Source organism: Salvelinus sp. IW2-2015, linkage group LG36, assembly GCF_002910315.2.
Source record: "Salvelinus sp. IW2-2015 linkage group LG36, ASM291031v2, whole genome shotgun sequence".
In the NCBI taxonomy this organism is placed as follows: domain Eukaryota; kingdom Metazoa; phylum Chordata; class Actinopteri; order Salmoniformes; family Salmonidae; genus Salvelinus; species Salvelinus sp. IW2-2015.
In genome coordinates, this window is record NC_036875.1 from 32,237,841 (window position 1) to 32,255,444 (window position 17,604).

At 43.8% G+C, this 17,604-nt stretch overlaps 1 protein-coding gene across 1 annotated transcript; it reads left to right on the top strand.

The window, feature by feature from the left end:
• The first annotated feature begins 5,565 nt into the window (after window positions 1-5,565).
• LOC111959915 (inhibin beta B chain) lies at window positions 5,566-16,051 on the top strand. The gene is made up of 2 exons (XM_023981764.2): window positions 5,566-6,661; window positions 14,514-16,051. Exons 1-2 carry the CDS (start codon window positions 6,262-6,264, stop codon window positions 15,347-15,349), a joined length of 1,236 nt encoding a protein of 411 aa, XP_023837532.1. The 5' UTR covers window positions 5,566-6,261; the 3' UTR covers window positions 15,350-16,051.
• Window positions 16,052-17,604: the final 1,553 nt, after the last annotated feature.

Sequence of the window (17,604 nt, forward strand, 5' to 3'; positions counted from 1 at the left end):
GGTCTGCTGAGCTCAAACTTCTGTGCAACTCTGGGCAATTCTGTGCAACTTCTTGCATTCGCTTATTGTGAACACTGAGGCTGTACTCACTTTAAATTACAGTTATAACAGTGGCCAAGTAGACAACTGTGGCTACTTGATCATAATGTACAGTGCATTCTTAAAGAATTCAGACCCCTTGACTTTATCCACATTTTATTACGTTAAAGCCTTATTCTAAAATTGATAATTGTATTTTATCATCAATCTACACACAACACCCCATACTGACAAAGCAAAAACTGTTTTTTAGAAATGTTTGCAAATTTATAAAACATTTAAAAAAACGGATATTACATTTACATAAGTTTTCAGAACATTTACTCAGTAGGTTGTTGAAAGACATTTGGCAGCGATTACTACCTCGAGTCTTCTTGGGTATGACGGTACAAGCTTGGCACACCTGTATTTAAGGAGTTCCTCCCATTCTTCTCTGCAGATCCTCTCAAGCTCTGTCAGGTTGGATGTGGAGCATTGGTGAACATCTTTTTTCAGGTATCTACAGAGATGTTCGATAGGGTTCAAGTCCGGGCTCTGACTGGGCCACTCATGGACATTCAGAGACTTGTCCGTTGTGCGTTGCCTTGACTGTGTGCCAAGGGCCGTTGTCTTGTTGGAAGGTGAACCTTTGCCTCAAACTGAGGTCCAGAGCAAGTTTTCATCAAAGATCTCTCTGTACTTTGCTCCGTTCATCTTTCCCTTGATCCTGACTAGTCTCCCAGTCCGTGCCCCTGAAAAACATCCCCATAGCATGATGCTGCCACCACCATGCTTCACCGTAGGGATGGTGCCAGGTTTCATCCAGACGTGACACTTAGCATTCAGAGCAAAGTTCAATCTTTGGTTTCATCAGACCAGAGAATCTTGTTTCTCATGGTCTGAGAGTCCTTTCGGTTCCTTTTGGAAAACGGCAAGCGGGCTGTCAAGTGCCTTTTACTGAGGAGTGACAATTTCTTCAACCTCACGGCTTGGTTTTTGCTCTGACATTCACTGTCAACTGTGGGATCTTAATAGACAGGTGTGTGCTTTTACAAATCATGCCCAATCAATTGAATTTACCACAGGTGGATCCAATCAAGTTATAGCAACATCTCAAGGATGATACATGGAAACAAGATGCACCTGAGCTCAATTTCAAGTCTCATAGCAAAGGGTCTGAATACTTATGTAAATAAGGTATTTCAGTTTTTATTTGTAATGAATTTGTAAACATTTCTAAAAGCCTGTTTTTCACTTTGTCATTATGGGGTATTGTGTGTAGATTGATGAGGAAATGGTTTCATTTAATCCATTTTAGAATAAAGCTGTAACGTTGAAAGGGGTATGGTAGTAGGTACCAGGCGCACTGGTTTGTGTCAACAACTGCAACAGTGCTGAATTTTTCACCCTCAACAGTTTCCTGTGTGTATAAAGAATGATCCACCACCCAAAGGACATCCAGCCAACTTGACACAGCTGTTGGAAGCATTACAGTCAATATGGGCCAGCATCCCTGTGGAATGCGTTCGGCATCTTGTAGAGTCCTTGCCCCAGCGAATTGAGACTATTCTGAGGTCAAAGGAGGGTGCAACTTAATATTAGGAAGGTGTCCTTGATGTTTTGTACACTCAATGTATGTTTCAGTAAGGTTGGCTTCATAGCAATGGTTATCAACTGTTCCGCAGAGATGGAACGTGAGTCACAGGAAATAAATGTTGTGGTGGCAGCTGCAGAGAAGTACTTGGGGGCAATGTTCCCTTTAAGCTGTGCAGCTCCCCTGGGACTGCAGCAGCAGAAGAAATATCAGCCCACGCAGAGAAGCTGAGATTGAGATTGAACTTCATTCAACATTCTAGTTTTCCCCTTTAGTTAACACTATCAACGTTTCCTTCTACTGTGGGAATTGCCAATATTGGCCACTTTCAATGTAACATACCGAAACAAAACTAACTATGCAAGAGATTTTCTTGTAGGCAGAATGCACAGTTGTCATGACTGCTCCCGCTCTCCCTCCCTGGCGCTCGAGGGCGCCAGGCTGCACAGCACTACACACTCCTGCCACCATCATTACGCGCACCTGTTTCCCTCGTCACGCGCATCAGCGATTCATTGGACTCACCTGGACTCAATCCCCTGCTTTCATTACCTCCCCTATATCTGTCTGTTCCCGAGGTTGTTCCCCGCTTCAACATTATTGTCGCTTTGTCCCCCCTGTACGGACGCTGGTCTTGTTCTGTCACTTGTCTATTCTGTCACTTGTCTGTTCATTAAATGTTCAACTCCCTGAACCTGCTTCTCATCTCCAGCGTCGGTTCTTACAACAGGAGTAGGATTCTATTGCATTGACAGGCATGACTCAGCCCCTACTCTATAGACCCCGGTGCAGCTTAACCAATCAGAGCTGCAATATCCCTACAATGTATATACAAATAGACCATTGCGGCAGCGTAGCCTAGTGGTTAGAGCGTTGGACTAGTAACCGAAAGGTTGCATTATCAAATCCCCGAGCTGACAAGGTACAAATCTGTCATTCTGCCCCTGAACAAGGCAGTTAACCCACTGTTCCTAGGCCGTCATTGAAAATAAGAATGTGTTCTTAACTGACTTGCCTAGTTAAATAAAGAAAAAGAAAAAAAAGAAAAAGGCACTTCAATATTTTGTCTTGCCCATTCTCACTCTGAATGGTACACATACACAATCCATGTCTCACAATCCGGTTCAGTCTATATCATGGAAAGAGAAGTTGTTCTTAATGTTTTGCCCACTCTGTATATCACTCATTGGCCTATTCCTCTGTTCTGGCACATATCTACTATTCACATGGATCCTCTCAGAATCCCTCACCCTTCATCCACCCTCCTCTACCTTCTTCACTGCCTCAACATATGACACCTTCTGCACTACTCTGACCCTGGCCACCTCAACCTGCCTCTCTCGCACTGGACACCTCTGATCCAAAGATACATGAGCACCCTACAGTTGACATACACCATTTATCCACTGAACTATTCCTCTGTCCCATGTCCTTCTGCACACGTCCCACATTTTGGAATCTCCCTCCTACACTCTGCTGCAACACGGCCATAAACGTGTCACCTAGAACACCGCAATGGATTCGGACACAAAAGCTCTAACAGCATAACTCATATATAATAACATTACTTTGGCAGGAAAATACTAAATAAAAGCTCAAAAGAACAGACTGCGCCAACTCTGTTTCACCACGCTCTCCACTGGGTCTGTGTTTCACCACGCTCTCCACTGGGTCTGTGTTTCACCACGCTCTCCACTGGGTCTGTGTTTCCAGCCACGCTCTCCACTGGGTCTGTGTTTCACCACGCTCTCCACTGGGTCTGTGTTTTCACCACGCTCTCCACTGGGTCTGTGTTTCACCACGCTCTCCACTGGGTCTGTGTTTCACCACGCTCTCCACTGGGTCTGTGTTTCACCACGCTCTCCACTGGGCTCTGTTTCACCACGCTCTCCACTGGGTCTTGTTTCACCACCCTCTCCACTGGGTCTGTGTTTCACCACGCTCTCCACTGGGTCTGTGTTTCACCACGCTCTCCACTGGGTCTCTGTTTACCACGCTCTCCACTGGGTCTGTGTTTCACCACGCTCTCCACTGGGTCTCTGTTTTCACCACGCTCTCCACTGGGTCTCTGTTTCACCACGCTCTCCACTGGGTCTGTGTTTCACCACGCTCTCCACTGGGTCTGTGTTTCACCACGCTCTCCACTGGTCTGTGTTTCACCACGCTCTCCACTGGGTCTTGTTTCACACGCTCTCCACTGGGTCTGTGTTTCACCACGCTCTCCACTGGGTCTGTGTTTCACCACGCTCTCCACTGGGTCTGTGTTTCACCACGCTCTCCACTGGGTCTGTGTTTCACCACGCTCTCCACTGGGTTCTGTGTTTCACCACGCTCTCCACTGGGTCTGTGTTTCACCACGCTCTCCACTGGGTCTGTGTTTCACCACGCTCTCCACTGGGTCTGTGTTTCACCACGCTCTCCACTGGGTCTGTGTTTCACCACGCTCTCCACTGGGTCTGCGTTGCACAAAGCGGCGGGCATCACAAACACCAGAAATCTTCAACTTCAATTGCTCCACCTCCACCTCCACACTTAACGCTACCCCAGAAATCACTCCCTTCAATGGTGCCCTGTTCCTAAGCGCAAAGCTGTTTTGTTGATTGGGTTGGTTGTCCTTAACAATGCTTGAATCCTCCAAAACCAGCGACATGTTTCTTTGAGTTCGTAAGTATCTCTCGTCAATGAATCGTTCAAGTTGGATGCACTGATTGTAAGTTGCTAAGGACAAGAGCACCGCTAAATGACCAACATCTAAATATAAAAATGAAAACTTGCATGGGTAATTACGGTAATATACTGTAAATTAGATTAACAAAGTACTGAGCATTTACTTATGTAAATATGATATTTCAGTTTTTTTATGTTTTATAAATTTGCTAAAATTTATAAAAACCTGTTTTTGCTTTGTCATTATGGGGTATTGTGTGTAGATTGATGAGAGAAATAAACAATTTAATCAATTTTAGAATAAGTCTGTAACATAACAAAATGTGAAAAAAGTCAAGGGGTCTGAATACTTTCTGGATGCACTGTATATTTTTGTTCAGTATATATAAATTACTATTAACTCTCTCTTTCTCTCTCTCTCTCTCTGGTGTCCTTATGTGACTAACAAAGCTTGTGCCAGGGAAACTAAGTACTGTAGCCTAATCCACGACCACGCTTGACCGTTGGCTAATGCGCCATTTCACTTGTCCTACTAACCTAAATCAAGGTATCGGAAGCTGTTGGTGTTTTTTGACAAACTGTTGCATGCATTGGCACTTTACTCAGAAATAATTAACAGAGTTTTCAGATTAATGGGCCAATAGTGTAGTGAAGTTGTTTCAACAAAGGATGGCGCTGTTTCTTTTCTTTTTTCTTGTGCGTAAAAACGCACCGATGGCACGAGTTTCCAGGAATTTGTCTTTCAATTCCAAGTTATCGACAAAACCGAGTCGTTCACTGAGTGTCGGAACTTGTGAATACCTTACAAAAATGTGATGGTTAAACACATTGGAATAGAATAAAAAAGTACCATGTTCAATCAACCCCGAAAACTACAGTGTGTGTGTGTGTGTGTGTGTGTGTGTGTGTGTGTGTGTGTGTGTGTGTGTTGTGTGTTGTGTGTTGGTGTGTTTACACCATAATCTCAAAATATCGATAAAATCCTTCACATTTTAGGGTATGAGGAATCTTGCAGATATAGCTCCATATTTATTAAAATGACAATCTGTTTCAGGCCTATAATAAAATATATTGTTTATGAGGTAATTTAGTGTAAAATTATAACAGACAAATTGATATTCGGGGTTAAAAGGTGTCACCAGTATTCTCTCCATCCTGCGCTGCGCTTTTCTCCCAGCAGCACTATCCCTTGCGCGCTGTTGGTGGAACTCCCCACGTGGTTTCAACTCCTGTATAAAAACTTTCGGTGTTAGGTGGCTCCGTGTCGTGATTGCAAAGGAGAAAACTGTAAAGATAACAGCATCTCTTACTGGGCGCAGATACGTCCCATAGCCAACTCACCAATAGACAGAGAAGACAGTGATCAAGGGATCAGTTGGTATGAAATGGATTGCAATTTAATTGGATTCCTAAAGTTGCGCTTATATGAGTGAATTGAATGTAAAGAGCAGTGGTAACCTCATATTTGGAACTTCACATCAGACGTTTCGAATACAAAGCCAGCGTACCGGTGAGATACGTTTGATAACTATGAGTGGTTTGCAAAGGATATGGACTGTAATAATTCGTTTTGATACGTTTGAAAACGCGGTAGAGCCATTCATTTAGTGATCATTTCAAGTTCGCCGGTCAAGACCAAAACCTCTGGAATTGTGCTTTAGATGAGAACTGGACTGATAGTGAGCTTTGGACAAAAAGGACCCAAGCCTAACAGGGCTGGAGATTAAGCAAATAACATAATATCTGCAATAATCATTAGCTCTTGACAGCAAGATCTTTTGGAATGCAAAAACTACATGGACTGTTTTGGATTACCATAACTTGTGCATCAATCATCGTTCCATGTGTATTCCCGGTGGCGCATAGTAGGATCATTACCGTGATACTTGTGAAGTAGCCTAACCCTCTAACTTTAATCTCTGTATTCACGAACCACAATTCCTTTCCAGCGTGCTTTGGAATTCCAGTCTCAAAAATAGAAAATGAGAAGATATAATCTCACACTGGCTTGTTTAATGGCTTGCATACTTTCAATCTGCGGTACCTTGGGGACAACGCGGGCGCGCATAACGGGGGCAGAGACTCAAACCGTCACCCAGGAGTCGTGCGCATCGTGTGGGTTGCCGGAGGCGTCAGAACGGGTGGACATAGACCTTTTGGAAGCAGTTAAGAGGCACATCTTGAACAGATTACAAATGAGAGAAAGACCCAACATCACTCATCCTATTCCCAAGGCTGCAATGGTAACAGCGCTGAGGAGGCTTCACGCCGGTAAGGTACGGGAAGACGGGAGGGTTGAGATCCCCAACCTTGATGGACAAGCTTCCTACAGTAACGAGGTGCATGGGGAGACGTCGGAGATAATCAGTTTTGCAGAATCAGGTAATTATCGATAATCGTATGATTCATATCACTAATTTGATCACTCCTTTTATCTCCCTTTATTTCTGAGTTATGATTCATTCAGTGACACACAGTACATTACTGTAAAATTCTCTATATTAAACTGTAAAAAGTAAATGCTACCATTATCGGAATGAATTACATTAATTGAGTGGAGGGGTTTGTATTTGACATGATTTTACTGTAATTACAAGGTTTTTTTTGCTAGGTAAATTGTTTCAACATTACAAAATATTAATTAATAGTTGGTATTTTATATCACTTGCGCTTCTAGAGGTCTTAACAAAGGCTTCCAAACTGGCAGCAACTACAGGACAAAACAGACCAAAAGGACATGTCAAAATGCTCAACTATTTAAGGTTTAGATGCCAGATGCCACTCGAATCTGTTTTCATACATTTTAAATTCATTGGGCACTATAACCACATAGGAGTTAAATTGGAACAGCATTCTGACTCACAGGTGCAACAAATATAGCCTCTTACAATGCACACCTCATAATATCTTAATAATATCTTAATAAGCCAGAAACAACAATACCATGCATCCACTAGAGGTCAAAAAGTTTTTGGCACTCCAAAGATATGGTATGGTACTGTATTCTGCAACAAGCTCTCACATTCTCACGTCAGAATTAGACGTTCATTCACGTTTCTCAAATGTAAGATTAAGTTTAAGCATTAACTCTGAATGGTTAAGGTAAGGGTTAAGGTTAGACATTAACTCTGAATGGTTAACTTTTACTTGGTACTCATCCCGGATCCGGGAGCACCCCCCACAGTAAAAAAGCTGACTAGCATAGCCTAGCATAGCGTCACAAGTAAATACTAGCATCTAAATATCATTAAATCACAAGTCCAAGACACCAGATGAAAGATACACTTCTTGTGAATCCAGCCATCATTTCTGATTTTTAAAATGTTTTACAGGGAAGACACAATATGTAAATCTATTAGCTAACCACGTTAGCAAAAGACACCACTTTTTTTTTACTCCACCAGTTTTTTACTCCATCAGTAGCTATCACTAATTCGACTAAATAAAGATATATATAGCCACTAACCAAGAAACAACTTCATAAGATGACAGTCTGATAACATATTTATGGTATAGCATATGTTTTTTTAGAAAAATTTGCATTTTTCAGGTATAAATCATAGTTTACCATTGCAGCCACTATCACAAAACTCACCAAAGCGACTAGAATAACTACAGAGAGCAACGTGTATTACCTAATTACTCATCATAAAACATTTCTTAAAAATACACAGCCTACAGCAATTGAAAGACACAGATCTTGTGAATCCAGAAAATATTTCAGATTTTCTAAGTGTTTTACAGCGAAAACACAATATATCGTTATATTAGCATACCACATGAGCTAACATCACCCCAGCATTGATTCAAGGCAAAAAGAGCGATAACGTTATCACCACCAAAATATATAAATTTTTTCACTAACCTTCTCAGAATTCTTCAGATGACAGTCCTGTAACATCATATTACACAATGCATATAGAGTTTGTTCGAAAATGTGCATATTTAGCATCACAAATCGTGGTTATGCAATGTAATCTGTCAAAACATGGCATGCATTCTGGCCGGCGCCATCTTGGAAAGGCACCTAAGTTTACGATTATTTATCGATTAGATTGACTAAAAAAATACAGGTTGGACAGCTAATGAAAGATGCATTAGTTATTAATGCAACCGCTGAGTTAGATTTTTAAAATTAACGTTACTAGACATACAGTGTGCGTTACAGCCAGACTAGTGCCGCAACAATGGCCGACAAATGCGTTTACATTTTTCCACATAAATACGGAATAAAATCATAAATAGCTCTTACTTTTGGACGAGCTTCCATCAGTATCTTGGGCAATGTGTACTTTGTCCAAAAGAATCGTTACTTTAAGGGTTAAGGGTTAAGGTTAGACATTAACTCTGAATGGTTAAGGTAAGGGTTAAGGTTAGACATTAACTCCGAATGGTTAAGGTAAGGGTTAAGGTTAGACATTAACTCTGAATGGTTAAGGTAAGGGTTAAGGTTAGACATTAACTCTGAATGGTTAAGGTTAGACATTAACTCTGAATGGTTAAGGTAAGGGTTAAGGTTTGGGATATAAAACAAAAATCTACAAAACAACTTTCTGTCACTGAACATGCAACCTTTTGCATTAGAGGCTTACGCCCATCCTCCATCCCTTTCCATATTACCCAAACAAAACTGAAACCTACTTGAAGGTAACAGCACACACTGTTACCCCTAGTGGCCAGTTGACATCCTCAGACATGGATGAACTTCTAATACTGACTTGTATCACGGGTGACCTTCTTTGGGGTGGAATTACAGTACCATTGGAAATATTTCCCTGCCCATAACATTTCCCAAAATGCACCATAATTTGCAGTATACTGCAGTAAAATGTTTCAGAGTATTTTTCTGTTGATAATACCCCAAATTACCGGATAAATTACAGTTTTCCGTTACAGTGTAGACAATCAGCACGTTTTTCTGTACTCAGATATATTAAGTGCAATGGGTTTCCTCAAAACATTTGAGTAATAACAGCACATTGGGGTTTACAGTGGACTCACACACAAGGCCAGATGAGCAAATCATAGATGGTTGTGCATCAACAGTTTTTCTCCTGTTATGTCAGACACTGACAGTAACTCAATTAGCCATGTCAGTTACCAATTTTTTGATTGGTAAGTTAATCTAGCCAGCTATCTAAACTTGTAGTAATCATGGCCGAATACCGACCAGGCACGCAGGGCACGTTCCCAGGGACCCTGACCCCCAGGGGGCCCCAATTCATTTTGTTTGTCACTTTCACTCAGATATCATTAACATGCCATAAGTCATGGCAGAATGTGTAGAATCGCAGGTAATTAGCGTTAAAACTGCAAAAATTACTCCCTGCCCCATGTAAAATATTTATAATTTGCAGAAAACTCTACGTTACACAACCAAGGCAGGGCCCCCCAGTTATCATGTGGGCCCTCCATTTCCTCTCCTCCCCCATCTGATGACTTATTGAGAGCGGGCTCCTGAGTCATCCTGTGGTTGGTGTTTGCATTTTTTTTTTTTATATAATAAATATATATACTACATATATAATATACAGTAAACTGTCTATTTAGTTTTTAATTCTTTATTTTGTTTCCCTCTTGGGCACACTACGGGCCTCGGCCTCAGCCCCTGTAAGCCCCTTTATTAATCCGGCCCTGTACACACACACACTCTGTGAGCTCTAATCTATCATCAGTTAGATAACTGAAATCAATAATTGGCAGGTTAGTGAGGTGAGAACGTCCTATTTAACTGTTTTTTTTTTTTTAAACGTTTTTTTAGCAGAGGAAGCATAGATCCCAGTCCCGCAGTACGAAGCTGCAGCACAAACAGTACAATCAGCTTGGATGGATTCCTAGCTGTTGCCTTCGAATAGGAATGTTTTTATTTTATTTAACCTTTATTTAACTAAGCAAGTCAGTTGAGAACAAATTCGTATTTACAATGACGACCTACCCCGGCCAAACCCTAACAACGCTGGGCCAATTGTGCGCCGCCCTATGGGACAGGTTATGCGGACGTATAGCAACCCAAAGGTTGCGTGTTTTTGCAACTACTTAGCATGTTAGCCAACCCTTCCCCTAACCCTAATCTTAACCCTTTAACTTAACCCCAACACTAACCTTAAACTTAAACTTAACCCCAACCTTAACCTTAAAACCCCTTACCCATAACCCCTTTAGCTAATATTAGCCACCCAACTAACATTAGTGTTAGTGACCTAGCTAACGTTAGCCACAACAAATTGGAATTTGTGACATATCATACATTTTGCAAATTCGTAAAATATTGTAGGAATTGCAATTTGTAACAAATTGTACGAATTGCAAATTAATACATCCCATATGAAACGTAACATACTAATTGGAGTGTGCCAGAATTACATTTTACTATGTTACATTTACCTCTGAGTCCATGTTAAACGCAAGGCAATTTTTAGGAGAGCACCCCCGGTTGTGGGTTCGGGTGATGGAGAGGTGGAGGAGGAGGGTGCATGGTGTGCCCATATCACAGTTTTCTAAAGAATGTTTTTGTCATATAATGGTTCACCAACCAGGCCTCTTTGCTTTTGCCATTATTCACGACACCTTTGAGCCTTTGTGCAGCATTGTGCCATGGAACTGGCTTTGCTCCCTGTTCTGTAGACCCCCTCTGCCTTCAGGCCAGCTGGCACTCACCCCCAGAGCCCAGAGTCCAGGCTGCCAGCCAGGGCATGGAGAGAGGGACAAGGCCCCTAGAGCGACCTGGAGAGAGGCAGCTAGACCTGGCCCAGGCACAGGCCGGGTGATGTCACAGTCAAAGATCAAGGTGTGCTGCTAGGGGCCGGGGGAAGTTTGTGCTGGACATTACTGGATGACTGATAGGGGCTGAGGGGAGTTTGTGCTGGACATTACTGGAAGACTGATAGGGGCTGAGGGGAGTTTGTGCTGGACATTACTGGATGACTGATAGGGGCTGAGAGGAGTTTGTGCTGGACATTACTGGATGACTGCGAAGTATCAGGCCAAAGTATTTTGTGAGGTGAGTGGGACGCTGTCCTGTCTAATTCACATAGTTTTAACGGTATTGTTTTCAGCAAGCTAGGAGCTAGGAGGCAGCTATTGCTCTCAGTCACCAATCAGTCTTAGACTGCATAGCGGAGCAGAGGCTGAGACTGAGCTCACTGCCAACGTTCCAGGTAAGGAACAGTGCCAACCTCCCGTCTCTTATGACACGGTCCCGCGGGCCCTCGCTTTGGCGGCGGTATTCGGTGTCCCGTAACCACGGGAGCGAAGCGGAGGGCAGGGGGAGATGTGAGCATCTCGATTGTCGTTGGTATAGCCGCTTGGACCGGTTGAACTCCCTGTGACTCCGGTCCAAGTAACGGAATTAAGACTTCATTATTGGATGTCATTAACTCTGGCCCAGTCCCCGGGTTGTATCCCAAATGGCACCCTATTCCCTATATAGTGCACTACTTTTGACCAGAGCTATATGGGCCCTGGTAAAAATGTGTGCACTATAGAGTGAATAGGGTGCCATTTGGGATGCAACCCTGCAGGGCTATAGGGCTGGCTTCTGGGTTTACTCTGGGACACAGTCTTTCATGAAGAAACATCAATCATGCCCTGTCTGGAGCCGCTCCAGGCATTTTCCACATCACACTCAATCTATGCACCCCCCCCTCCAACCCCCTCCCTGTGTGTCATTTCTCCACCACTACCACCAAAGCAGCTTACTAACTGCTGGCCAAATGGAGCTCACCCTGACCTGCTGTGCTCTTTCCCCCTCTCCTATTTCCCTGTGTGGAATTCCTGGAGTGCTGAGCTGAGCGCTGTGCTCCAGCAGCCTAAGGGATGCCTGTCAGAGCCGTGTGTGTGTGTCACTGCGAGGCGAGGCTCCTGTCAAAGCAGCGGTGCTCCGCGATGTGCGGTCTCTGTTGACACAGACTTTGAGTAATCAGCATAGCACCCTGCTACATACACCCTGCCTATGTTGCGCACATGCACACACAAACACACATACACACACTGACTGCCGGCGCATCTGCCTCCCTGCCTCCCTGATTTTTTTGTCTGCCTGATTGCCCACATGCTTACCTACCTGTCTGCCTGATTTCCCGCCTGTTTACATACCCGTCTGCCTGATTTCCCGCCTGCTTACCGACCTGTCTGCCTGTCGGCCTGCCTTGTTGGTGTTGATAGCGCAGGTGGGGACACGCTGAGGCAGCTGTAGCTCCAGCAGCGCTAGCTCCACCAGAGAGAGAGAGGCCCACCCAGATGTCACCCTCCCTTCACCTGCCCTGCCCTAACCATGCCTGGCCCAGGAGCACATTGACCCCAGGCACACTCCGAGTCAGGCAGCACACCTCCTGGTTTAACTGGTCTCCTCCCTAACCTCCTTCCTCACCTCGCTTCCCCCCTCACCTTCCCACAGCCTGCAGTCAGTGCACACCAGGGTTAAAGCACCTGGCTATGTGTTTTTGTGGTATTTTAGAAAATGAATGAAAAGCTAAATAGTTGAAGTGTTTTCTAGGATGATTCTCAATCCACTTCAGCATCCATTTTAATGTGGCCACCCACTGGGCACACACTGGTTGAATCAATGTTGTTTCCACAGCTTTTCAATGAAATTGAACCAACGTGGAATAGATGTTGAATTTACGTCTGTGGCCAGTGGGCAGTCTCAGATACTCTAACTTGTGGGTCATTAAAAATGTTATTTTTTTCCCAGGTGGGATATAAAGCTACAGATACACTCCACCACATTTTTTTTTTACAAGATCATATGACCATGCTTTAGACTGGAGTATCTTTGTAGTCAGAGATTCAGACTGCCATCTCTCCCCACCCAGCACTTCATTGCCTCACATACACTGTCACTCAGGGTACAGATAGAGAAACGCCCTGGCCTAGAAGCTCCCCTGTTGATCACTGGGAGCTGTTGAGGCAAGCAGCAAGGCATGGTAGTAAATGAGGCGAGGTTAGATACTCCTTACCTCGGGCCATGACAGCAGTTAAAACAGGGGAAAACTGTTATTGAGTCAATACCTTTATATCTACACTTCTGATGCATTTCCATACATACAGTTCTTCTTACGTTCTTGATACTGCACCCTGAGGGTTCGATGTCGATGTTGCTGAAATGAATGCACCTTGTGCTTTTGTTGTTGCCACAGGGATGTGTTTGTTTGTGTGTGTGTGTGTGTTACTTTGGCTCCCAGCTGACATACTGTAGCGGGAGGCAGAACTAGTCTGAACAGGTCTGGGTGAAATGAATGTAAAATCACTGTTACTGGAGTACGTTGTAAACGTAGGATTGCTTTAAAAGGACCATCTTTGGTGGTCAGCTGTTGACACCAACTCACGCTAATCAGTGTGTAAACAAAGACATTTGGCCGCTTCAACATGTGCTCAGCTGAAGCCGATCCTGGCTAACCCCCAGACAGAACCCTCTCGGTTTTCACAGTCATTTGGAAGACATAATTAGGCTTCAAAAAAGATACAGCCGACTCCAAACTCCATTATGCCGTAGACATTTGGAATCTCTTCATTGTGTCATTTTAGAAAGTGGCCAATGTCATGCAAATGTATTTTATTTTTGCCTCATCATGCTATTGGTTAGTTGGGCCACGCGCTCAATGCCAGGCAGTAGCGAGGCTGTCTCCTAATACCTCAATGGAGTCTTTATGCTGTCAGTCTCAGAGGCTCCGGGGAGCTCAGGGGGTTTCACAGCAGTGCCTCACACACACACATACACACACGCACGCACGCACGCACGCACACACACAAACAGCAAACTCAATTAACCCCCTGGTGCCCGGGCCTTGTCCACCCCCCTCCTCCACTCTCATAGTGTTCACAATCAGACCTGAGGCCAACTGGGCCTGCTCCCAGAACTGGGCTGTCAGGAGGAACAGACTATAAGGAACTAGGCTAACGGCATGTGATGTATGAGAAAGAGAGTGGTGATGGAGGAGAGGATGGACAGAAGTGACTGAAGTACTCTCTTTCTGGCTCCCTGCTTGGGGCTCCCTGTGAATGTTTGTCCACTTTTCTTCCCTCTTACAAATGACACTCATATGTAGTGTGACATAACTTTAATCACAGAGACACAAGTTGGAAAACTGTGTGGATTTCATCCTCCTGTCCTGTTTTACTTTGTGAATCTTGTCAGCTTTTCTAACTTGCCCTTTAAAATGGTCAGTTTATTCTCTTGACCCTTGACTGTACGGTATATATCACTAAACCCACGTTTCTCTCTCTTCTCGATCAGATGAGCTGGCTTCTTCTCAAGCCTCTAAGTCCAGCCTCCACTTCCTCATCTCCAGTGAAGGGAACCAGAACCTGCATGTGTCTCAGGCCAACCTGTGGCTCTACTTCAGGCTGCTGCCCACCGGCTCCGAGAAAGGGCCTCGACGGAGAGTCACAGTTAAAATCCACTACCATGAGGCAGGGACTGGAGCTGCAGGTGGAGCCAGGGGAGGAACAGGGGCAGGGGCAGGCGGAGGAGGTCGGTGGACCCTAGTGGAGAAGCGTGTGGACCTAAAGCGCAGCGGCTGGCACACCTTCCCCCTGTCAGAGGCAGTGAGGGCCCTGTTTGGTAAGGGCGGCCGGCGGCAGGACCTGGAGGTGCGTTGTGAGGGCTGTGAGGCATTCAACGTGGTTCCTATCTTAGTTGACCCAGCAGAACCCTCACACAGGCCCTTTCTGGTGGTCCGGGCACGGCAGGTGGAAGGGAACCACCGCATCAGGAAGAGGGGGCTGGAGTGTGACGGGAGCAGTGGAGGCCTGTGCTGCAGACGACAGTTCTACATAGACTTTCGCCTCATTGGCTGGAACGACTGGATCATCGCACCCGCGGGTTATTACGGTAACTACTGCGAGGGAAGCTGCCCGGCGTACATGGCGGGGGTACCGGGGTCGGCGTCATCGTTCCACACGGCGGTGGTCAACCAGTACCGGATGAGGGGCATGAGCCCCGGCTCGGTCAACTCCTGTTGTATCCCCACCAAGCTCAGTACCATGTCTATGCTGTACTTCGACGATGAGTACAACATAGTAAAACGAGACGTGCCCAATATGATAGTGGAAGAGTGTGGCTGTGCCTGAGTGTCTGTGACTTTTTAAACTTTGAAAGTTAAATCAAACGACGATAGTCAAAATGTCTTGTACAAAAACACCTTTTTGTATGACACACATATAAATATATAGTTATATGGAAGCACACCAACAGGTACACACAAACAAGATGTATTTATGGTTTGTTGTATTTATCTGGCTGAGTGAGGCCAGGTTCTGTCCATTCCATATTAAGAACTTCAGAACGGTTCCAGAGTTTTGGGAAGAGAAGGAAATGGTTGATCACCAAATGATAACATTTTTCTAGTTTGCCATTTCTAGAGGAAAAATAATGGTCCTTCAACTCTTCTGAAGATGGAAAGAAAAGCGCTTAAGGAAACAGCACACCAGGACATTGACAAAACAAAAGCACTGACAATGACAATTCATCAGCTTATATAATTCAGAAACACCAGCACTTCCATAAAGAAAGTCATAAAGACACTGTGACTGTCTGATCCTGTGGAATTATAACATAAACTGTGTCAGCAAGCGCTTATTATTGAATAAAGCTTTTCCAGGACTACACTCATGTCCAAGTGAGGTAACGACACAACATTGACATATTGTTGTTGACATTGGACCACGTTCTTTCCTCCTGCTTGTGTAAGTGTCTGTCTGTCTGTCTGTCTGTCTGTCTGTCTGTCTGTCTGTCTGTCTGTCTGTCTGTCTGTCTGTCTGTCTGTCTGTCTGTCTGTTCTGTCTGTCTGTCTGTCTGTCTGTCTGTCTGTCTGTCTGTGACCATGCTGCAAGCAATCGCTCACTGAGTTCAAAGGTGAAGATGGACCTTTGTGCAAACTGCACTACATACACTTAATCCTGAGAACGGAGAGTCCCCACTGCCCCTACTTGTTCCGATAAAGTGGACCTCGAAGTGGTGATGAGTTTTTTGTTAGGGCCCAACAGGGCATGATGGTGCAGTGCAGCACTTGCAGACTAAACTCTTTAAATGCACACTCCCACTCCTAATAGCACTTGCATATTGAAATGCCTTCAAAGTGGTACTGAGTGTCCTGTCATAAATAAGTGCCACATGATCTATGCAATGTATAGTAACCCACCCATGCCCACCCATACAACTGAACATACCAGACTGAACTGAACTTTCTCCTCCTCCTATGCTAATGCATCTCCTATCAAATACTTGAAATGTGATCTTTCGCTTCCGTTTTTTCAAAGCGAATGATTGTTATGACATTTGCACTGAAAAGTTGCGAGATTAGTTAATAAACAAACTGCCATTGAAAAGTTATTTTTATAGAAGTAAATTTACATTTTTTGTTTAATAAAGTAATTTACCTACACAGCAAATTCTCCAGTGTTAAATCCACACTGAGAGTGTTAAATTAACACTGAATGTGTTGGCCCGTATCGGCACTGGAACAGTGTTAAATTAACACACTGATAGGTGTAAAGCCTAATTTCCCAGAATACCTTGCCTTTGAGTGAATTATAGAATTACCACTCCTGACTGTCTTTGTTAGTGACAGAGACATGGTTGTTGCATTCATCCATTTTCAGTCTTCTGGACTTCAGCATGTGAGATCCTGAGAGAATATTTTATTAAAATGGTATTATTTAACACAATACAATAAGTATTTCATAAGGCCGTATTTTCAGGGACTACACTCTAAACATAACAATTAACTCTATAACACTTATTGGTTTAAAATAACACCCAGTGTTGGTGTTAATAACCGGAGTTTAACCAAAACCTCGCTCATCATTATTATATTTCCCAGCATGGTCTATTGCGGGTTCATTTGAATAATTGTTTGTTTCAATATCTATGTTTTTGCATGTACATTAATTGATTGATTAATCCTATGCTTCTCAAATATAAATGAGATACATTTTCTTAACTAATTCAATATGTTACTTGGATTTGTTGCACCTGTTACTGAAATGGTTGTTCCAGTTTAGATCCTTTAGGTAGTCTCATATTTCAGTCTTCCCAACTCTGGTAGTTGCATATGATAAAAAATGCAGAACGTTGGATATCCCCACTCTGGCTAGAGTTCAATCGGAATTACACAGCATTATACAAGCCAGCATAATGTGACAGGTTGCATGAATAAGGCAAAAATGTTGGGTTGTTTGGATTACCCAACATGGGTTAATTTAACCATGAATTTAGTTTTTATTCACCTTCATGCTGTGTTGACCAAACAGCTCTGTCTTTTTGAATGTAATCTATCGGTTATTTTCAGGAGGCAGGACTTATTAAGGGCATGGCTTTTAGAAAG

Coding starts and splice junctions, on each gene's coding strand:
- LOC111959915 (XM_023981764.2), top strand. CDS start 6,262: ATGAGAAGATATAATCTCACACTGGCTTGTTTAATGGCTTGCATACTT. Junction 6,662..14,513: donor AATCAGTTTTGCAGAATCAG/GTAATTATCGAT, acceptor CTTCTCGATCAG/ATGAGCTGGCTTCTTCTCAA.